Source organism: Lolium rigidum, chromosome 4, assembly GCF_022539505.1.
Source record: "Lolium rigidum isolate FL_2022 chromosome 4, APGP_CSIRO_Lrig_0.1, whole genome shotgun sequence".
Lineage (NCBI taxonomy): Eukaryota > Viridiplantae > Streptophyta > Magnoliopsida > Poales > Poaceae > Lolium > Lolium rigidum.
In genome coordinates, this window is record NC_061511.1 from 215,517,957 (window position 1) to 215,542,768 (window position 24,812).

Here is a 24,812-nt window from a genome sequence, read left to right on the forward strand (position 1 = left end):
TAGACCCATTTTGACCCTAAAACCCTAGTATCGGCACATCCCAACCATGGGATCACCATGAATGTAAAAACCAACCTAGAAAAAGCAATGCAAAAAGGGTGGGGCACACCATCATGCACAAGTGTGCCAAATATTGGCCCCATCCAAGGTGGTTTGGTATGTTTTAGGCCATGGTAGACCCATTTTGACCCTAAAACCCTAGTATCGGCACCTCCCAACCATGGGATCACCATGAATGTAAAAACCAACCTAGAAAAAGCAATGCAAAAAGGGTGGGGCACACCACCATGCACAAGTGTGCCAAATATGGGCCCCATCCAAGGTGGTTTGGTATGTTATGGTAGACCCATTTTGACCCTAAAACCCTAGTATCGGCACCTCCCAACCATGGGATCACCATGAATGTAAAAACCAACCTAGAAAAAGCAATGCAAAAAGGGTGGGGCACACCACCATGCACAAGTGTGCCAAATATGGGCCCCATCCAAGGTGGTTTGGTATGTTTTAGTCCATGGTAGACCCATTTTGACCCTAAAACCCTAGTATCGGCACCTCCCAACCATGGGATCACCATGAATGTAAAAACCAACCTAGAAAAAGCAATGCAAAAAGGGTGGGGCACACCACCATCCACAAGTGTGCCAAATATGGGCCCCATCCAAGGTGGTTTGGTATGTTTTAGACCATGGTAGACCCATTTTGACCCTAAAACCCTAGTATCGGCACCTCCCAACCATGGGAACACCATGAATGTAAGAACCAACCTAGAAAAAGCAATGCTAAAAGGGTGGGGCACACCACCATACACAAGTGTGCCAAATATGGGCCCCATCCAAGGTGGTTTGGTATGTTTTAGGCCATGGTAGACCCATTTTGACCCTAAAACCCTAGTATCGGCACCTCCCAACCATGGGATCACCATGAATGTAAAAACCAACCTATAAAAAGCAATGCAAAAAGGGTGGGGCACACCACCATGCACAAGTGTGCCAAATATGGGCCCCATCCAAGGTGGTTTGGTATGTTTTAGTCCATGGTAGACCCATTTTGACCCTAAAACCCTAGTATCGGCACCTCCCAACTATGGGATCACCATGAATATAAAAACCAACCTAGAAAAAGCAATGCAAAAAGGGTGGGGCACACCACCATGCACAAGTGTGCCAAATATGGGCCCCATCCAAGGTGGTTTGGTATGTTTTAGACCATGGTAGACCCATTTTGACCCTAAAACCCTAGTATCGGCACCTCCCAACCAAGGGATCACCATGAATGTAAGAACCAACCTAGAAAAAGCAATGCAAAAAGGGTGGGGCACACCACCATGCACAAGTGTGCCAAATATGGGCCCCATCCAAGGTGGTTTGGTATGTTTTAGGCCATGGTAGACCCATTTTGACCCTAAAACCCTAGTATCGGCACCTCCCAACCATGGGATCACCATGAATGTAAAAACCAACCAAGAAAAAGCAATGAAAAAGGGTGGGGCACACCACCATGCACAAGTGTGCCAAATATGGGCCCCATCCAAGGTGGTTTGGTATGTTTTAGTCCATGGTAGACCCATTTTGACCCTAAAACCCTAGTATCGGCACCTCCCAACCATGGGATCACCATGAATGTAAAAACCAACCTAGAAAAAGCAATGCAAAAAGGGTGGGGCACACCACCATGCACAAGTGTGCCAAATATGGGCCCCATCCAAGGTGGTTTGGTATGTTTTAGTCCATGGTAGACCCATTTTGACCCTAAAACCCTAGTATCGGCACATCCTAACCATGGGATCACCATGAATGTAAAAACCAACCTAGAACAAGCAATGAAATAAGGGTGGGGCACACCACCATGCACAAGTGTGCCAAATATGGGCCCCATCCAAGGTGGTTTGGTATGTTTTAGACCATGGTAGACCCATTTTGACCCTAAAACCCTAGTATCGGCACCTCCCAACCATGGGATCACCATGAATGTAAAAAACAACCTAGAAAAAGCAATGCCAAAAGGGTGGGGCACACCACCATGCACAAGTGTGCCAAATATGGGCCCCATCCAAGGTGGTTTGTTATGTTTTAGTCCATGGTAGACCCATTTTGACCCTAAAACCCTAGTATCGGCACCTCCCAACCATGGGATCACCATGAATTTAAAAACCAACCTAGAAAAAGCAATGCAAAAAGGGTGGGGCACACCACCATGCACAAGTGTGCCAAATATGGGCCCCATCCAAGGTGGTTGGGTATGTTTTAGTCCATGGTAGACCCATTTTGACCCTAAAACCCTAGTATCGGCACCTCCCAACCATGGGATCACCATGAATGTGAAAACCAACCTAGAAAAATCAATTCCAAAAGGGTGGGGCACACCACCATGCACAAGTGTGCCAAATATTGGCCCCATCCAAGGTGGTTTGGTATGTTTTAGTCCATGGTAGACCCATTTTGACCCTAAAACCCTAGTATCGGCACCTCCCAACCATGGGATCACCATGAATGTAAAAACCAACCTAGAAAAAGCAATGCAAAAAGGGTGGGGCACACCACCATGCACAAGTGTGCCAAATATGCGCCCCATCCAAGGTGGTTTGGTATGTTTTAGTCCATGGTAGACCCATTTTGACCCTAAAACCCTAGTATCGGCATCTCCCAACCATGGGATCACCATGAATTTAAAAACCAACCTAGAAAAAGCAATGCAAAAAGGGTGGGGCACACCACCATGCACAAGTGTGCCAAATATGGTCCCATCCAAGGTGGTTGGGTATGTTTTAGTCCATGGTAGACCCATTTTGACCCTAAAACCCTAGTATCGGCACCTCCCAACCATGGGATCACCATGAATGTAAAAACCAACCTAGAAAAAGCAATGCAAAAAGGGTGGGGCACACCACCATGCACAAGTGTGCCAAATATTGGCCCCATCCAAGGTGGTTTGGTATGTTTTAGTCCATGGTAGACCCATTTTGACCCTAAAACCCTAGTATCGGCACCTCCCAACCATGGGATTACCATGAATGTAAAAGCCAACCTAGAAAAAGCAATGAAAAAAGGGTGGGGCACACCACCATGCACAAGTGTGCCAAATATGGGCCCCATCCAAGGTGGTTTGGTATGTTTTAGACCATGGTAGACCCATTTTGACCCTAAAACCCTAGTATCGGCACCTCCCAACCATGGGATCACCATGAATGTAAGAACCAACCTAGAAAAAGCAATGCAAAAAGGGTGGGGCACACCACCATGCACAAGTGTGCCAAATATGCGCCCCATCTAAGGTGGTTTGGTATGTTTTAGTCCATGGTAGACCCATTTTGACCCTAAAACCCTAGTATCGGCATCTCCCAACCATGGGATCACCATGAATTTAAAAACCAACCTAGAAAAAGCAATGCAAAAAGGGTGGGGCACACCACCATGCACAAGTGTGCCAAATATGGGCCCCATCCAAGGTGGTTGGGTATGTTTTAGTCCATGGTAGACCCATTTTGACCCTAAAACCCTAGTATCGGCACCTCCCAACCATGGGATCACCATGAATGTAAAAACAAACCTAAAAAAAGCAATGCAAAAATGGTGGGGCACACCACCATGCACAAGTGTGCCAAATATTGGCCCCATCCAAGGTGGTTTGGTATGTTTTAGTCCATGGTAGACCCATTTTGACCCTAAAACCCTAGTATCGGCACCTCCCAACCATGGGATTTCCATGAATGTAAAAGCCAACCTAGAAAAAGCAATGCAAAAAGGGTGGGGCACACCACCATGCACAAGTGTGCCAAATATGGGCCCCATCCAAGGTGGTTTGGTATGTTTTAGACCATGGTAGACCCATTTTGACCCTAAAACCCTAGTATCGGCACATCCCAACCATGGGATCACCATGAATGTAAGAACCAACCTAGAAAAAGCAATGCAAAAAGGGTGGGGCACACCACCATGCACAAGTGTGCCAAATATGGGCCCCATCCAAGGTGGTTTGGTATGTTTTAGGCCATGGTAGACCCATTTTGACCCTAAAACCCTAGTATCGGCACCTCCCAACCATGGGATCACCATGAATGTAAGAACCAACCTAGAAAAAGCAATGCAAAAAGGGTGGGGCACACCACCATGCACAAGTGTGCCAAATATGGGCCCCATCCAAGGTGGTTGGTTATGTTTTAGTCCATGGTAGACCCATTTTGACCCTAAAACCCTAGTATCGGCACCTCCCAACCATGGGATCACCATGAATGTAAAAACCAACCTAGAAAAAGCAATGCAAAAAGGGTGGGGAACACCACCATGCACAAGTGTGCCAAATATGGTCCCATCCAAGGTGGTTGGGTATGTTTTAGTCCATGGTAGACCCATTTTGACCCTAAAACCCTAGTATCGGCATCTCCCAACCATGGGATCACCATGAATTTAAAAACCAACCTAGAAAAAGCAATGCAAAAAGGGTGGGGCACACCACCATGCACAAGTGTGCCAAATATGGGCCCCATCCAAGGTGGTTGGGTATGTTTTAGTCCATGGTAGACCCATTTTGACCCTAAAACCCTAGTATCGGCACCTCCCAACCATGGGATCACCATGAATGTAAAAACCAACCTAGAAAAAGCAATGCAAAAAGGGTGGGGCACACCCCCATGCACAAGTGTGCCAAATATTGGCCCCATCCAAGGTGGTTTGGTATGTTTTAGTCCATGGTAGACCCATTTTGACCCTAAAACCCTAGTATCGGCACCTCCCAACCATGGGATTACCATGAATGTAAAAGCCAACCTAGAAAAAGCAATGCAAAAAGGGTGGGGCACACCACCATGCACAAGTGTGCCAAATATGGGCCCCATCCAAGGTGGTTTGGTATGTTTTAGACCATGGTAGACCCATTTTGACCCTAAAACCCTAGTATCGGCACCTCCCAACCATGGGATCACCATGAATGTAAGAACCAACCTAGAAAAAGCAATGCAAAAAGGGTGGGGCACACCACCATGCACAAGTGTGCCAAATATGGGCCCCATCCAAGGTGGTTTGGTATGTTTTAGGCCATGGTAGACCCATTTTGACCCTAAAACCCTAGTATCGGCACCTCCCAACCATGGGATCACCATGAATGTAAGAACCAACCTAGAAAAAGCAATGAAAAAAGGGTGGGGCACACCACCATGCACAAGTGTGCCAAATATGGGCCCCATCCAAGGTGGTTGGTTATGTTTTAGTCCATGGTAGACCGATTTTGACCCTAAAACCCTAGTATCGGCACCTCACAACCATGGGATCACCATGAATGTAAAAACCAACCTAGAAAAAGAAATGCAAAAAGGGTGGGGCACACCACCATGCACAAGTGTGCCAAATATGGGCCCCATTCAAGGTGGTTTGGTATGTTTTAGTCCATGGTAGACCCATTTTGACCCTAAAACCCTAGTATCGGCACATCCCAACCATGGGATCACCATGAATGTAAAAACCAACCTAGAAAAAGCAATGCAAAAAGGGTGGGGCACACCATCATGCACAAGTGTGCCAAATATTGGCCCCATCCAAGGTGGTTTGGTATGTTTTAGGCCATGGTAGACCCATTTTGACCCTAAAACCCTAGTATCGGCACCTCCCAACCATGGGATCACCATGAATGTAAAAACCAACCTAGAAAAAGCAATGCAAAAAGGGTGGGGCACACCACCATGCACAAGTGTGCCAAATATGGGCCCCATCCAAGGTGGTTTGGTATGTTATGGTAGACCCATTTTGACCCTAAAACCCTAGTATCGGCACCTCCCAACCATGGGATCACCATGAATGTAAAAACCAACCTAGAAAAAGCAATGCAAAAAGGGTGGGGCACACCACCATGCACAAGTGTGCCAAATATGGGCCCCATCCAAGGTGGTTTGGTATGTTTTAGTCCATGGTAGACCCATTTTGACCCTAAAACCCTAGTATCGGCACCTCCCAACCATGGGATCACCATGAATGTAAAAACCAACCTAGAAAAAGCAATGCAAAAAGGGTGGGGCACACCACCATCCACAAGTGTGCCAAATATGGGCCCCATCCAAGGTGGTTTGGTATGTTTTAGACCATGGTAGACCCATTTTGACCCTAAAACCCTAGTATCGGCACCTCCCAACCATGGGATCACCATGAATGTAAGAACCAACCTAGAAAAAGCAATGCAAAAAGGGTGGGGCACACCACCATACACAAGTGTGCCAAATATGGGCCCCATCCAAGGTGGTTTGGTATGTTTTAGGCCATGGTAGACCCATTTTGACCCTAAAACCCTAGTATCGGCACCTCCCAACCATGGGATCACCATGAATGTAAAAACCAACCTATAAAAAGCAATGCCAAAAGGGTGGGGCACACCACCATGCACAAGTGTGCCAAATATGGGCCCCATCCAAGGTGGTTTGGTATGTTTTAGTCCATGGTAGACCCATTTTGACCCTAAAACCCTAGTATCGGCACCTCCCAACTATGGGATCACCATGAATATAAAAACCAACCTAGAAAAAGCAATGCAAAAAGGGTGGGGCACACCACCATGCACAAGTGTGCCAAATATGGGCCCCATCCAAGGTGGTTTGGTATGTTTTAGACCATGGTAGACCCATTTTGACCCTAAAACCCTAGTATCGGCACCTCCCAACCAAGGGATCACCATGAATGTAAGAACCAACCTAGAAAAAGCAATGCAAAAAGGGTGGGGCACACCACCATGCACAAGTGTGCCAAATATGGGCCCCATCCAAGGTGGTTTGGTATGTTTTAGGCCATGGTAGACCCATTTTGACCCTAAAACCCTAGTATCGGCACTTCCCAACCATGGGATCACCATGAATGTAAAAACCAACCAAGAAAAAGCAATGAAAAAAGGGTGGGGCACACCACCATGCACAAGTGTGCCAAATATGGGCCCCATCCAAGGTGGTTTGGTATGTTTTAGTCCATGGTAGACCCATTTTGACCCTAAAACCCTAGTATCGGCACCTCCCAACCATGGGATCACCATGAATGTAAAAACCAACCTAGAAAAAGCAATGCAAAAAGGGTGGGGCACACCACCATGCACAAGTGTGCCAAATATGGGCCCCATCCAAGGTGGTTTGGTATGTTTTAGTCCATGGTAGACCCATTTTGACCCTAAAACCCTAGTATCGGCACATCCTAACCATGGGATCACCATGAATGTAAAAACCAACCTAGAACAAGCAATGACATAAGGGTGGGGCACACCACCATGCACAAGTGTGCCAAATATGGGCCCCATCCAAGGTGGTTTGGTATGTTTTAGACCATGGTAGACCCATTTTGACCCTAAAACCCTAGTATCGGCACCTCCCAACCATGGGATCACCATGAATGTAAAAAACAACCTAGAAAAAGCAATGCCAAAAGGGTGGGGCACACCACCATGCACAAGTGTGCCAAATATGGGCCCCATCCAAGGTGGTTTGTTATGTTTTAGTCCATGGTAGACCCATTTTGACCCTAAAACCCTAGTATCAGCACCTCCCAACCATGGGATCACCATGAATTTAAAAACCAACCTAGAAAAAGCAATGCAAAAAGGGTGGGGCACACCACCATGCACAAGTGTGCCAAATATGGGCCCCATCCAAGGTGGTTGGGTATGTTTTAGTCCATGGTAGACCCATTTTGACCCTAAAACCCTAGTATCGGCACCTCCCAACCATGGGATCACCATGAATGTGAAAACCAACCTAGAAAAATCAATTCCAAAAGGGTGGGGCACACCACCATGCACAAGTGTGCCAAATATTGGCCCCATCCAAGGTGGTTTGGTATGTTTTAGTCCATGGTAGACCCATTTTGACCCTAAAACCCTAGTATCGGCACCTCCCAACCATGGGATCACCATGAATGTAAAAACCAACCTAGAAAAAGCAATGCAAAAAGGGTGGGGCACACCACCATGCACAAGTGTGCCAAATATGCGCCCCATCCAAGGTGGTTTGGTATGTTTTAGTCCATGGTAGACCCATTTTGACCCTAAAACCCTAGTATCGGCATCTCCCAACCATGGGATCACCATGAATTTAAAAACCAACCTAGAAAAAGCAATGCAAAAAGGGTGGGGCACACCACCATGCACAAGTGTGCCAAATATGGTCCCATCCAAGGTGGTTGGGTATGTTTTAGTCCATGGTAGACCCATTTTGACCCTAAAACCCTAGTATCGGCACCTCCCAACCATGGGATCACCATGAATGTAAAAACCAACCTAGAAAAAGCAATGCAAAAAGGGTGGGGCACACCACCATGCACAAGTGTGCCAAATATTGGCCCCATCCAAGGTGGTTTGGTATGTTTTAGTCCATGGTAGACCCATTTTGACCCTAAAACCCTAGTATCGGCACCTCCCAACCATGGGATTACCATGAATGTAAAAGCCAACCTAGAAAAAGCAATGCAAAAAGGGTGGGGCACACCACCATGCACAAGTGTGCCAAATATGGGCCCCATCCAAGGTGGTTTGGTATGTTTTAGACCATGGTAGACCCATTTTGACCCTAAAACCCTAGTATCGGCACCTCCCAACCATGGGATCACCATGAATGTAAGAACCAACCTAGAAAAAGCAATGCAAAAAGGGTGGGGCACACCACCATGCACAAGTGTGCCAAATATGCGCCCCATCCAAGGTGGTTTGGTATGTTTTAGTCCATGGTAGACCCATTTTGACCCTAAAACCCTAGTATCGAGCATCTCCCAACCATGGGATCACCATGAATTTAAAAACCAACCTAGAAAAAGCAATGCAAAAAGGGTGGGGCACACCACCATGCACAAGTGTGCCAAATATGGGCCCCATCCAAGGTGGTTGGGTATGTTTTAGTCCATGGTAGACCCATTTTGACCCTAAAACCCTAGTATCGGCACCTCCCAACCATGGGATCACCATGAATGTAAAAACAAACCTAAAAAAAGCAATGCAAAAATGGTGGGGCACACCACCATGCACAAGTGTGCCAAATATTGGCCCCATCCAAGGTGGTTTGGTATGTTTTAGTCCATGGTAGACCCATTTTGACCCTAAAACCCTAGTATCGACACCTCCCAACCATGGGATTTCCATGAATGTAAAAGCCAACCTAGAAAAAGCAATGCAAAAAGGGTGGGGCACACCACCATGCACAAGTGTGCCAAATATGGGCCCCATCCAAGGTGGTTTGGTATGTTTTAGACCATGGTAGACCCATTTTGACCCTAAAACCCTAGTATCTAGGCACATCCCAACCATGGGATCACCATGAATGTAAGAACCAACCTAGAAAAAGCAATGCAAAAAGGGTGGGGCACACCACCATGCACAAGTGTGCCAAATATGGGCCCCATCCAAGGTGGTTTGGTATGTTTTAGGCCATGGTAGACCCATTTTGACCCTAAAACCCTAGTATCGGCACCTCCCAACCATGGGATCACCATGAATGTAAGAACCAACCTAGAAAAAGCAATGCAAAAAGGGTGGGGCACACCACCATGCACAAGTGTGCCAAATATGGGCCCCATCCAAGGTGGTTGGTTATGTTTTAGTCCATGGTAGACCCATTTTGACCCTAAAACCCTAGTATCGGCACCTCCCAACCATGGGATCACCATGAATGTAAAAACCAACCTAGAAAAAGCAATGCAAAAAGGGTGGGGAACACCACCATGCACAAGTGTGCCAAATATGGGCCCCATCCAAGGTGGTTTGGTATGTTTTAGGCCATGGTAGACCCATTTTGACCCTAAAACCCTAGTATCGGCACCTCCCAACCATGGGATCACCATGAATGTAAAAACCAACCTACAAAAAGCAATGCAAAAAGGGTGGGGCACACCACCATGCACAAGTGTGCCAAATATGGGCCCCATCCAAGGTGGTTTGGTATGTTTTAGTCCATGGTAGACCCATTTTGACCCTAAAACCCTAGTATCGGCACCTCCCAACCATGGGATCACCATGAATGTAAAAACCGAACCTAGAAATATTGGCCCCATCCAAGGTGGTTTGGTATGTTTTAGTCCATGGTAGACCCATTTTGACCCTAAAACCCTAGTATCGGCACCTCCCAACCATGGGATTTCCATGAATGTAAAAGCCAACCTAGAAAAAGCAATGCAAAAAGGGTGGGGCACACCACCATGCACAAGTGTGCCAAATATGGGCCCCATCCAAGGTGGTTTGGTATGTTTTAGACCATGGTAGACCCATTTTGACCCTAAAACCCTAGTATCGGCACATCCCAACCATGGGATCACCATGAATGTAAGAACCAACCTAGAAAAAGCAATGCAAAAAGGGTGGGGCACACCACCATGCACAAGTGTGCCAAATATGGGCCCCATCCAAGGTGGTTTGGTATGTTTTAGGCCATGGTAGACCCATTTTGACCCTAAAACCCTAGTATCGGCACCTCCCAACCATGGGATCACCATGAATGTAAGAACCAACCTAGAAAAAGCAATGCAAAAAGGGTGGGGCACACCACCATGCACAAGTGTGCCAAATATGGGCCCCATCCAAGGTGGTTGGTTATGTTTTAGTCCATGGTAGACCCATTTTGACCCTAAAACCCTAGTATCGGCACCTCCCAACCATGGGATCACCATGAATGTAAAAACCAACCTAGAAAAAGCAATGCAAAAAGGGTGGGGAACACCACCATGCACAAGTGTGCCAAATATGGGCCCCATCCAAGGTGGTTTGGTATGTTTTAGGCCATGGTAGACCCATTTTGACCCTAAAACCCTAGTATCGGCACCTCCCAACCATGGGATCACCATGAATGTAAAAACCAACCTACAAAAAGCAATGCAAAAAGGGTGGGGCACACCACCATGCACAAGTGTGCCAAATATGGGCCCCATCCAAGGTGGTTTGGTATGTTTTAGTCCATGGTAGACCCATTTTGACCCTAAAACCCTAGTATCGGCACCTCCCAACCATGGGATCACCATGAATGTAAAAACCAACCTAGAAAAAGCAATGCAAAAAGGGTGGGGCACACCACCATGCACAAGTGTGCCAAATATGCGCCCCATCCAAGGTGGTTTGGTATGTTTTAGTCCATGGTAGACCCATTTTGACCCTAAAACCCTAGTATCGGCATCTCCCAACCATGGGATCACCATGAATTTAAAAACCAACCTAGAAAAAGCAATGCAAAAAGGGTGGGGCACACCACCATGCACAAGTGTGCCAAATATGGGCCCCATCCAAGGTGGTTGGGTATGTTTTAGTCCATGGTAGACCCATTTTGACCCTAAAACCCTAGTATCGGCACCTCCCAACCATGGGATCACCATGAATGTAAAAACAAACCTAAAAAAAGCAATGCAAAAATGGTGGGGCACACCACCATGCACAAGTGTGCCAAATATTGGCCCCATCCAAGGTGGTTTGGTATGTTTTAGTCCATGGTAGACCCATTTTGACCCTAAAACCCTAGTATCGGCACCTCCCAACCATGGGATTTCCATGAATGTAAAAGCCAACCTAGAAAAAGCAATGCAAAAAGGGTGGGGCACACCACCATGCACAAGTGTGCCAAATATGGGCCCCATCCAAGGTGGTTTGGTATGTTTTAGACCATGGTAGACCCATTTTGACCCTAAAACCCTAGTATCGGCACATCCCAACCATGGGATCACCATGAATGTAAGAACCAACCTAGAAAAAGCAATGCAAAAGGGTGGGGCACACCACCATGCACAAGTGTGCCAAATATGGGCCCCATCCAAGGTGGTTTGGTATGTTTTAGGCCATGGTAGACCCATTTTGACCCTAAAACCCTAGTATCGGCACCTCCCAACCATGGGATCACCATGAATGTAAGAACCAACCTAGAAAAAGCAATGCAAAAAGGGTGGGGCACACCACCATGCACAAGTGTGCCAAATATGGGCCCCATCCAAGGTGGTTGGTTATGTTTTAGTCCATGGTAGACCCATTTTGACCCTAAAACCCTAGTATCGGCACCTCCCAACCATGGGATCACCATGAATGTAAAAACCAACCTAGAAAAAGCAATGCAAAAAGGGTGGGGAACACCACCATGCACAAGTGTGCCAAATATGGGCCCCATCCAAGGTGGTTTGGTATGTTTTAGGCCGTGGTAGACCCATTTTGACCCTAAAACCCTAGTATCGGCACCTCCCAACCATGGGATCACCATGAATGTAAAAACCAACCTACAAAAAGCAATGGAAAAAGGGTGGGGCACACCACCATGCACAAGTGTGCCAAATACGGGCCCCATCCAAGGTGGTTTGGTATGTTTTAGTCCATGGTAGACCCATTTTGACCCTAAAACCCTAGTATCGGCACCTCCCAACCATGGAGCATCCATTAGTAATTCAAAAATATTCAAAATGAAAAAAATCGTCACATTCCATGTTTTCTTGTGTTACATACAATGTGATAAAAATTTGAGGTGATTTGGAGGAGGTCGAAAAATCACTTGCTTTAAAAATGGGGCTAAATGTTAGACCTAATAGTCCGTCGTAGAGCAAATGATTTTTTTCGACCATCTCTAGTTCATCCTATTTTTTTTATGCTCCCATGCATGTAATATAAAGTATTATTGAAAAAACATTTAAAAAAAGTTTATACTTTTATTTCAACCACTATACTTTCATGTATATATTTTGATAAAGGACAATTCTAAAACAAATTAATGAAAACATACAAGGTTGGGTTGATCTGCCAACCTTCAATGCATCTTTTGTACATTTTCTGTATATGAACTTTTTACAAATTCGATTTTTTAAATTCACATATGAAATATCAGATACAAATAACATATGAAATTGCTACTCTGTTTTATTCTCATGACATTGGTGGTTGCTATTCTCATCACATAGCGGCTTGCTATTCATTCATGTAACTTATGTACTATGTTTTTTAAACTATTGAAAACATTATGACAGAGATCAAATTGGTACATAAGTCAATATTAAACTATCAAATTTTCAGACAAGCAAAATTTTAGAATTACCATTTCCTTGCAAACAAGATAATATTTATGGACTACCATTTTTCCAACACAACATGCATGGTAGATAAAAAGGCTCACAATACTTTGTAGCCATCCATAACTTCACTTATCTTATAACAAAGTGAAGAACCAGCAAAAGCAAACACAGTGTGCTACATACCATCTAGCACACTGGTACAGTGCATACATAGCTACCATAGCTAAAGTTCACATGCCTAGCAAGTCCATACATAGTTACCGCACCATAACAGAAGGTGCACAGATAAACTAGCAGTTCTTAATAACATACATTACTTAACATCATCATAACTACTGATGATGTACTTCTTCACTAACTTTTTCAGACATTCAGTCAATCCTGATCATAGTACTCCAGTACTTTCCTCAGGGCAGCATGGTTCGCCTTGTCGCGGAGATCCTTCGGGTGCACTTCCTTCACATGGCTTACAAGTCCTTCACACATACCATCCCTAGGAACCTGCTTAGAGGGATGGAACTTGCAGTAGTACCTCCCATCAGGTTTCATGTAAGCACTGATTCCCTCAGCCCAGATCTTCTCCTCCACCTTATTCTCATATGACAGCACATTGTACTTGCTGACTTCATTATCAGATGAAGCATCCGAGTTGTACTGCAAAACAACAATGTCACAATCATATGTCACAACTATTGTACAGCAATGAGTTCAATAAACTTGTCAACCATGCACAATCAATATTGAGAATGCTATCTTACCGACACGGCGTCCCCAGACTCGACCTCGCGGGAAATGTAGGAGTGGCCAGAGTCCTCCGAGTCATCAAACTCCTCAAACTTCCTCTTGCGGACAGAGGAGGTCTCACCAAGCTGATGGAATATATACAGATTATTATGTCAATCTAAATTGCAATCATAGCAGCATAACACATATACTACAAATCCTTATTGCGATCATTACAATAACAGGCCAGTAACATTATATTTCTCCTACTATGTTAAGGTGAAACATAATTCTGTCAACCTATCATTAATACTGATCTTAATATCATAGAGTAATCATAGTCAATATTATGTTTCATCTTACCATAATGTTGCTCTTAATAACAAATTTCATAGAGGAAATAGAGTCAAGATTCTATTGCAATCATTACTACATTATAGGTGCTTCAAAGAAATGTAGCACATTGTAATTTACAACTGTACTTTCAAAACATGACAACTATACCTTACTATACAAAGCATGTTAAATATTACTACATAAAGCATGTTTAATACAGGTGGAATTAATAGATTACAACACATTCTGAAAAAGGAAATATCTTATGCACAAATGGAAATGCCCCTGGAGCAGCAGTACCATAAATTTAATAAGCAATAATTATCACCATAAGATGTTAAGTAAGCATCATTTAGGGGTTTTTAGCTTCTAATTAACACCCAAAAGTGGAGGTCCTGCCAAATCATACCATTTCAAATAATAGTTATACATGCTATTATTCATACTGTGGTGATGTACACTTATAGTAACTACATATTTTCCCATAGCAGGGAACAAATTATTATGTCAATGTTGTTGCCATCATAGCAAGATAACACTCCTGGAGCACAACAGCATTACCATAGATTTACAAATCAATGTGAATCCCTAAAGCAATTATGCAATCATGTAATAAAAACATAGTAATGAAGCTCTGTAGCAAACAATTGATGCTACTACTAACAAATAAATTGTGCACACAGTAATCAAACCAGATAAATTGTGCACACGGTATATAAATTGGGGTCACATGACAATAAAACCCCCATTAACTACGAATGCACACGGATGTCAAACCAGATTAAAAAACCCCTTGCCAACATACACAAACCACAGGACAGTCTGCTAGATCCATTTGGTCCGCATTAAGCCCTAATCACAAATCATATGATTCGTCTATTCTTCGGTTTCATCTAACCCTAATCACCATCAAATAAGGGCAAATAAGCTGAGGTGTTGAGAGGATAGCAGATACCAGAGGGTCTTCCACCGTTGGCTGCACGTTCAGATCCGGCACGATCTCGCCGCCGAATCCGTGCTCCTGCTCATCCGCCGCCGTCAGCACCAAGCCTCCGCCCGACGCGGCCGCACCACGACGGCTCCATCCACCCGGCACCACATCTGCCTCCGCCACGCCGGTGTTCTTGACCAAGGCTGCGGCGGCCGCCCTCGCGGTGGAGCTGCTACCCTCCATCGGCCTCCGATTCGACGGAAATGCGCGGAGAAGAAGGGATTCAAGAAGAGAACTGGAGGTGGAGAGGGAGTGGAGAAGACGAAGTGGCCGAGGGAGGAGGAGAGGGTTTTCTCCGTACCTGATTTGGGGGGGGGAATGGTGGGGCGAGGGAGGCGGAGAAGGAAACGTCGGCTTTTTATATGGGTTTCTATTTCGGTACACGCACGCTCGTACGCACGTGCTGTAGGCACGCTGTAGATACGTACAGAATGACGTGCGCGGGCCATACGGGCTTGTACAGGGCTCTACGGACGGTCTACGCATAGCGAAATTACGATTTTACCCCCGCTGCCGAAGAGGTATCAGAAGATCTCAGCCGTCCATGTGTTTGGCGCGTCCAGACTTTTCCGGGGGGAGCACCGGAGCAGAAGCGGTGGTACTAGCACGAGTACGTGTCTCTAGTGCATAAGGTGAAAACTCAACGTCCAACAATGCCTAACTTAGAAGTTAGAACGACTTTATCTTTTCAGTGCACTGAGAAAGCGGACGCCTGTGCCCGAGGCTGAAAGAAGAGATTCTGTTAAGAACATCACGAAATGTCGGTAACAGAATTCCTGATGGACCCAAGCAAGATGCCCATGCATGCCATTGGCATGGGCTGCTAGTGCCACTCCACCGATGCCTTCCTCTTGATCATCGTCTCCGATTGGAGCAGGCTGTTGCGCGCGAATCAATACGCGTTTGTGTCATCGTGCCCCCATATCGCAATGTCACGCCATTTTCTCCTCGTCTTCGGCCATCCAGAGCCAAGCAAAACAAGCCAGCTCGCGAAAGCATGCAAGACCCGGCCGGTCCGATCGACGCCACGCCGTCGATGCCAGCCACCGCGCGCGTATAAACGTCGACGAAGAGCAGGCCAGCTGCTTCACCTCTCCACCGTATCAGTGATTCAGCTCATAGTTCACAGTGCAAGCGTGGACGCCGGCCGGCCATGTCGGAGGAGCAAGGGCGCCCTGCTGAATCGAGCATGGCGAAGCCGGCGAGGTGGAAGGAGCTCCACGGCGAGCGGCGGTGGGACGGGCTGCTTCGCCCGCAGCTGGACCTGGACCTGCGCCGCACTGTGATCTGGTACGGCGAGATGGCGCAGGCGGAGTACGACGCGTTCAACCACGAGAAGCTCTCGCCGCACGCCGGGCTGTGCAGGTTCGGCAGGCGGCGCTTCTTCGAGCGCGTGATGCTGCCGGACCACGCCGCAACGTACCGGGTCACCAGGTTCCTCTACGCCACGTGCTCCGCCCCCTCCGTCAGGGGCGCCGCGTTCGTGGGGCCGCACGGGAGGGGCAGGCGCTGCAGGGAGTCCAACTGGATCGGGTTCGTCGCCGTGGCCACCGACGAGGGGAAGGCCACGCTCGGGAGGCGCGACATCGTCGTCGCCTGGCGCGGCACCGTCGAGGCGCTCGAGTGGGTCAACGACCTCGAGTTCGTCATGGTGCCGCCAAGGGGCCTCCTCCGCGACGCACACGGCCGAACCGACGCCATGGTGCACCACGGCTGGCTCTCCATCTACACCTCCACCGACCCGGCGTCCAGCCACAACAAGGACAGCGCCAGAGACCAGGTAACTTAACACAACATCAGCACTGTTATTACACTGTTCACCATTGTGCTCACAAGACTGTTCATGCTTGGCCGCCGTACATGGATCATGGATTGCAGGTGCTGGCTGAGGTGAGCAAGCTGGTGGACACGTACAAGGAGGAGGAGGTGAGCATCACGACGACGGGCCACAGCCTCGGGGCGGCGCTGGCCACGCTCAGCGCCTTCGACATCGCCGAGAACGGCTACAACGGCACGTTCCCCGTCACGGCGTTCGCGTTCGCCAGCCCGCGCGTGGGCGGCGCCGGCTTCAGGAAGCGGTTCGACGCCGCCGGCAAGCTCCGGCTCCTGCGCGTGCGCAACGCCCACGACATCGTGCCCAGGTACCCGGCGCTTCCGTACCACGACGTGGGCGCCGAGCTGGCCATCGACACCGGCGCCTCGCCGTACCTCAGGGCGCCCGGGGACGAGCGGGTCTGGCACAACCTCGAGTGCTACCTCCACGGGGTGGCTGGCGTCAAGGCCGGAGGAGGGTTCGAGCTAGCGGTGGAGCGGGACGTGGCGCTCGTGAACAAGTCATACGGCGCGCTCAGGGAGGAGCACGCGGTGCCGGCAGCATGGTTGGTGCCGGCGAACAAAGGCATGGTGAAAGGAGACGATGGGCGCTGGAGCCTCGTCGACTTCGAGGAGGAGGACGGGGAGGACGCCGTCCTGCCACTGAACAACAAGTGAAGCTGACGCATATTTCTTTTGGACATGACATGCATGCGCAAATCATTTGTGCTAATTAAGAAGACACAAATTAAGCTACTCAGAAACCAACAACAAATGTACCTCATGCTATATGGAGCTTGTTTTATTTTTTAAAAAAATAGAAATTACATTCTAAAGTAAAGAAAAAGTATTGTGCTCTATCAACATGGAAAAATTCCAACTCAAAATACATTATAATTGAGGCTGTTATTTTTGCACATCCTAGACTATATGGTATCCCGAGTTTAAATTTTGCAACTTGATAGAACTCAACATTGTTTACATCTAATTTTTCTTTTCATTTTTTTGAAACTTTAAAATGTCATTTTTTTATTTTTTCAAAGAAAACGAACTACATGTAGCTCGTCCTATCAAAATCAATGAAAAAAATAGCACGCTATTTCAGCGTTTTAGCGGCACTAAAGCATATTTGGAGAGTAAACGCTATGCTATGGATATTTATCTCATTGTGACGCTAGTCTCGTTATTAGTGGCGCTATACAAACTATTTCTCCTAGCATTGTAGCGGTGCTATTTTCATAAAAAAAAATAGAGCTGCGGACTAGCTATTTTAGGTCCTTTGGCTCACGAGCTGCCGAAATCCCCATTCTTCACCCTGGCCATTCAACCGGTGTTTGATTCTATGCCAAGATTGCCTTACCAAAATATTGGTACGCCCAAAAGATTTCAACTCAAAATATTGGTACGCCCAAAAGATTTCAACTCAAAATACATTATAGTCGAGGCTGCACAAAAACGACAAAATCTGAAATCTACAATAATGAAACGGTGTAAACTTTCAAAACCTTAAAATCTGTCATATTTTGTTATTTTTGCACAGCCTAGAATATGGGATATCTTGAGTTCAAATTTTGCAAATTGATAGAACTCAACATTATCTGCGTCTACATTTTTCTTCAGATTTTTCAGAAACTTCAAAATGTCATTTTTGAAATTTTCAAAAGAAAGCAAACTACATGTTAGCTCGTCCAATAAAAATACACTTTTTGCAGTGTATGTCTCTATATTATGGACCGAGAATGTAGAACTATAACACGAGTGTTCTCGAAGATTCCATTGCTTAGCACCAATTGCTATCCCTATTACAGTTTGATTTTATTTGTAAAACATGGCCAAAGGCTTGTTTAGTTGGTATTCTAAGGCTGTCAACTTTTGTCTTACCTTTTGGCCTTCAAGTCTAAAGTTTTTCAACTAGAATGAGGGCCAAACATTGCTACACTTGAAGAGTGCTTGGCACGCTTTTCCGAGCCAATGACATGTGGGTCTAGTTTCCATGAAATGAAGTGTCACAAGTATGACTAAAGCGAACGGCCTAACTTAAAATGTGGAAAAGTGTGGCAATCATAGTATATTAACGAAACATAACGTAAAATATTATAAAATTCATATAATATTAAAATATGTTATGCAAGAAAATATTTATTTAGATAGAGTTTCTTGATTCCATTTCTTAGGGAAGACCATGAGTTCTCAAAATATAACTAGGTGGTTCGTCGACCAATTACATGAAATTTTAGAGCGAAATCAATTCCTATCAATTACATGTGCCGCTTCATTCATCTCTCGACCTTCCCAATCAAACCAGAAAACACTTGATATTCTGCATAAACCGTTGTCGCCTCATTCCACATTTGTTCTTGTCTAGCATAATATAGAATAACTTCCACAAAGTCGTTTGCCATGTGCACAGATGGAAGTATCTAGTTTTTAGTTTTGAATAGAAGAGTATTGAATCCACAGAATGTTGAATTGCCACCTTTTCTTATTTGTACCAAGTTATCTTCGGTCCAAAGAAAGACTATTAAAATAATTGTTTATTTGGGCGAACAAACTAATGATTAATGCGAAATAAAGTAACAGAGAGCAAAGCAAACGTTGGTTTAGTACTTTAAATAGTGATAAGGGTAAAGAATTTTCATAGATTTTGCAGATTCACCACTATAACAGTAACATAACATAATTAGAATTTATATATTCTATTTCTCAAATCTTAATTGTAGTTATATTTTTATATATTTCTCTTATTTTTTGCCCATTTCCCTAAGCCATGGACCTATTTAATGTTTTAAATGTTTGGATGTATCCCCTCGTATCCTCAGTAATATACATTTTACGAAAATGTCATGTGAGGAAAGTAAGTCATAGACACAAAGCAGAGACCTACAGGCCCTCAGAAATAATTAGCATTTGTTGCCATGGGATCTATCATGGATGACCTAGATCCTCCAGGCATCTGATTCAATGCGTGCTAACTAGATTTCCCAACGCAAATGGGATGGTGCCCCGCAAAAAAACATCAACACCTTCTTGTTACTGGGCTAAGATGTCTTCTGTCACATGTTCAGCCGAGCACTCAATCACCATGGTTTTCCAAAGATGTGTCTAGCTTGTCAGTGTGAAAGTGAATCTAATGCCCTCTAAGTGAAACTTTGATGATTGACAACAACACATTTAAGGCACTAACTCTTTTATTTAGTTTATGCAAGAAATATTCCCAGGAAGTAGGTTTCGATATGTTAAAGTGTAAGGGTACATTTCCCCTATGTGTGGTTTTGGTAATTAATGACAACCCCTATGGACTAATGTTTGCATTGAATTTATATGAAGGAAGATTCCATAGGCACTACTTGTAGTCCATGTGTTAGATTTACGTATGGATGCCATGAAGATAAAAGATATACCTTGAGTATGGGCATCAAGATCATCGATTTTAAGACATGTATGTGATATGATCAAGAAGCAGAAATGAAGATGGAGTTCTTATGTGGAACTCAACATTATCCATGCTCTAGCTTATGTTTTGAGCAATGAATGATCAAGATTTTGATGGCTTGATTCCAACTGAAGAATTCAAGATATGGCTCTAAGTCAGTGTCATGATAGTCTCATGAGTTGAGCTATGATTGACTAAAATTTAGAGCATGCAAACAAATGAAGAGTTCTTTATACACCTCAAGATGGTATGATAGAGCATGTGAAGATACAAGGTCGACCAATACAAATAGTGAAGAATAGATTCAAGTTTGGTCAACACAAGCATAAAGAATGTGCCACGCGAAGTCATGTGGTATGGTAAGCCTTGTCAATTATGCTTTATTAACTAACCCATCATATATATGCCCCTGTGTTGTCTATATGAGTTAGGTATCTTTCCATGGGCATGCGTCAAAAGTGAGATCCCATATAACCCATGAGAGGATGACATCAAGTGGTGATCGTCATCAAGGTTGAGTTGGGCAAGTTCAAGTTGAGCATCTCAAGAGGATCATATGCTTGAAGCTTCCCGTCCATTAGGTGATAATGGACATGTGAAGATGTGCATCAATGGAGTTATCCCATCATAGGTGTATGTGGGAGCATGTGTGAGTCTTCACGATGCAACAATGATCAAGTGAGGCATTCCGGCTTGAGTGGTGCTTGAAGAGTTATCATCAAGATCAAGCGGGATGCGCAAGGAAAAGGTTTGGCCTTGCTAGGTTTTCCTTTTACCAGTCTCAAGGTGGTTGTTGGGAGATCGGGTTATAGGATAGATAGCCGCACTATCAAGAGGGGCTTTCGGTTGGGTAACTTGATCATATCGTCTTAGGGAGCTCAATCCTTTGCATAATTTGCATATCCCTATTGCTTCTTGGTATTTCTCAGTGTGAGGTTCTTGAGCTTGTTGCTAGCTTTACAACAAGCCAAAGTTCATCGAAAACGGAATCCGCATGCATCTTCTATTGCGTTTTCGAGTTTGGACGTCTTTACCGTTTCTTGTCGGTGGGAGACTCCCTCTCTAAAATCATCTAAAATATTTCCAACAAAATTGGTTTCATCTCAATCGGAGTTCAGGAGCATTTTCTATTTAAAAGAAAAGAAAAGGTTTATCAGGGGGTCCCGAAATCCGTCCTCTGGCCCAGCCTGCCGGGTGCTGCTGCCGATCAGTCCGGCACCCAGCCCGGCATGCCGAGTGCTGCTGGCGGGCGGGCCGGCATCTGGTTCGGCCCACCGGGTGTGGTGCCGACCGGCCCATCCTCCCGGTTAGCTCGGCCTCTGGCCGGGCCTGCCGAGTGCTGCTTTCGGGTGGCCCGGCCCCTGGCCCGGGCTGCCGGGTGGTCCGGCACCTGGTCTGGCCCTGCGGAGTTGTATGTCGGCTGGGTCGTTTTTTTGCCCGTTTTTCTCCCCAACTGTTCTATTTTTCCCTAGACTATAAATAGGCCTTCTTCCACCTTGGGCTGGTTAAGTTCTTCTACTCTCTCTCTTCCATTGTTGCCTTTGAAGAACTTGCCCTATCTCTTGATTCCGCCCATGATTCTCGCTCATTCTTGAGAGATCTAAGAGAGGATATCTAGATCTACAATCCCCACCAATCCATTTCTCCTCTTAGTGAGGGGAACCCTTTAGATCTAGATCTTGGAGTCATTTGTTGATTTCCTCCATTGTTGTTCCTCTCTAATCTCATCCTAGCATTTGTTGCTTTGCTGGGATTTGAGTGTGAAGGACTTGAACGCCTTTGGTGTTCTTGCTTTGCATCATTGCATAGTGTTGAGCTCTCCACCACGATTAGTTCGAGTGAGACACCATGAGCTTGTTACTCTTGGAGGGTGACCTCCTAGTTGGCTTGGTTCCTGTCCCGGTAACCTCTTCGTGGAAGATTGTGAAGAGGCCCGGGCTTCTCCTTCGTGGAGCTTGTGAAGTGGTTGTGGAGCTTGCCATCTCCGAAGTGGAGGAAAAGCTAACCATAAGGTAAGGGCTATTCCTACGTGGGATAGGCTCGGAGAAAAAGGTGAGCCTTCGTGGCGTTAGAAAATCCTTTGTGGGATACCCACCTCGCCAAACATGACGTACATTCTTGCAAAGGAAGGGAACACGGGAATACATCTTCTTCTCCGCGTGCCTCGGTTATTTCTATACCCGAGTTTACTTTCCCTTGTGATAGAGATCGAGTTTGAACTATCTATTATATCTTTCTATCACTTGTTGTTCATATATATATATATATATATATATATATATCTTGTACCTATCTTGCTTAGCTCTAGTTGTTGTTGCACTTAGTTGAGCCTAGCATATTTAGGTTTTGTGCTTGTAAAATAAATGTTAGTTTAATTTCGCATTCTTACAAGCCAAATACATAAGAGTTTTTAAAACGCCTATTCACCCCCCTCTAGGCGACATCTCATCCTTTCATAAAGACATATGTACATGACGCACTCAGGGTTCTATTGACTGGATACAAACACCTAAAGTATGTCCTTTAAAAGAAAAGGACAACCACCCCCTCTGGTTTATTAAACACAAAACCACATCATCCATCCCAGAACCTTCAGGTAACATATGAAAAGTAAACCGTATACTCATGATAATTTTATGATTACAGGTCATACAAGAAAAAAAATGTATCCAAAGTCTAGAGCATGACCATGGCATTTCACTGATAAGGGTTTTGACAACATGATCTACGGGTGATTCAGAGCAATTTCCCCCTTATTCTTTCTAGCATGAAAATTGCGCGATCCAGCAACTCTGGTTTAAGGCTTTAAACATTTCCTCCATCGATAAATATGTGTAGCGATTTGTTCCAAACATAAGCCATAACTAGCCAAGTTGTTCCCTGAAAGAAGAGTTAATCTTTCAAAACCCGCAAAGACCATAAGGTAGCAACTAGGACCATATTCAAACCAACATCTTTCTTCTCACTAATACACCAATTTCACGTAGATTTAAGTTAATACCGCCATTACATTCAGAAATGGAGCAAACAAACTATTATAAATAGGATGCAATGATACATTGAAAAAAATAAGTTATGAATATTTCAGATTCCATAAATAAAACACCAGTTATATCTTTTAGATGCCTATGTTTGTTAAAATTTTCTCTAGTTAAAAGTTTTCTATTTGCCACATGTCACAAGATCACATGAATTTGTGGAGACACACACGATCCCAACAGTAACATCTTCCTCACTCAATTTACGAAACACAACAAGATCCACAAGCTCATACCGATTGTCCATACAAATAACATCCGCACATCTACAAAAAGGGATTTTCGGATCATGCCCAATTGCAACACTTTTTTTTTGGAAATAACATATAGATCCCAGTGCATGATGCCATGGCAGTACTACCCAAACCAAACATCCACCCGATCGTTCACTACACATCCATTACCTACTTTCCACTTATATGACATTGTAGCAGCATTAATAACCCAGGCTACTCATTTCCAAAAATAAGAGACCATTTGATCATTAATCAAAAGAGTACTAGGAGAATAAATATTATATTTGTAATATATATAACTATTTTCTATAATTTTATTATCTGATAGGTTATTTCTTTTGATCCATAATGATAATAAACATAGCTTAAATTCTCTAAAATTGTGAACACATGAAACACCATTTTCCTTAGTCAGTGAAACCAAGTTCTAGTTGGCTAAATGATACTTTTTATTATCACCAACATCACCCAAGAACAAACGATATATTTGAGAGGTAGTTTTTTGGATTGCCCACTTAGCAAATTTAATTATTGAGAAGATAAGTTGGCACCCTTCCATCCTTAATGCCATAAGACAGGAACTGCCCTTCCATCCTTGAACACGCTTCATTAATTATCTTATCACTAACAGGGTGGAGATCACCTCTTGTAAATTTCAAATATGATGAAGAGGAACCACATGATATTTGAAAGGGACTTATCCTTCTTCTATCAATAGTTTGAGGAAAAACAATTCCTTATTGTTCCACCAAATTAATTATCACAAGGTCACTCCTATTGTAATTAATTCTTAGACTAGAAAAGTTCTCAAAACAAGTCAGTATCCATTTGATAATTCTAGCAGTGAACATATCAACCTAAAAAAATTATGGTACCACTAGCGTACTATAAACTACTAATACCATCTTCAAATATATTAGGCAGTAAGCCACTAATAGTACCATGCCTACTATCTTTATTAAAAACTCGAGAAGACATAATCCACCAGGTTGAATAGAATGGGGTGAGAGGGGATCCCCTTGTTTAAGCCACTTGCTAGCTCTAGCATAATTATCGTTGATGTCATTCAATCTTACAAGGAATAAGCCATCACTTAGGATATAATTTATACATTCAATTTGCATCACTATTTTATATCATAATTTACTGTTATTCATTGATATATTACATATTTAGAGAAGTTACTTATGTTATTCCATCTGTTTTTGCATGTTTGATGATTATTGGGGAATTGACTGTCGGAGCCAGGATTATACTGGAAAAAGGACC

General features: G+C 44.6%; 1 protein-coding gene across 1 annotated transcript; it reads left to right on the plus strand.

The window, feature by feature from the left end:
* Positions 1-16,177: 16,177 nt before the first annotated feature.
* On the plus strand, positions 16,178-17,514 carry LOC124648250 (phospholipase A1-II 6-like). Its single transcript, XM_047188043.1, has 2 exons — positions 16,178-16,804; positions 16,903-17,514. The coding sequence occupies exons 1-2, from the start codon at positions 16,178-16,180 to the stop codon at positions 17,512-17,514; spliced, it is 1,239 nt and encodes a 412-aa protein (XP_047043999.1).
* The last annotated feature ends 7,298 nt before the right edge of the window (positions 17,515-24,812 follow it).

What these genes read in the sequence shown, in the direction of transcription:
- LOC124648250 (XM_047188043.1), top strand. Translation starts at nt 16,178, where the DNA reads ATGTCGGAGGAGCAAGGGCGCCCTGCTGAATCGAGCATGGCGAAGCCG. An exon ending in AGGACAGCGCCAGAGACCAG is followed by an intron (nt 16,805 to 16,902) that starts GTAACTTAACAC and finishes CATGGATTGCAG; the next exon opens with GTGCTGGCTGAGGTGAGCAA.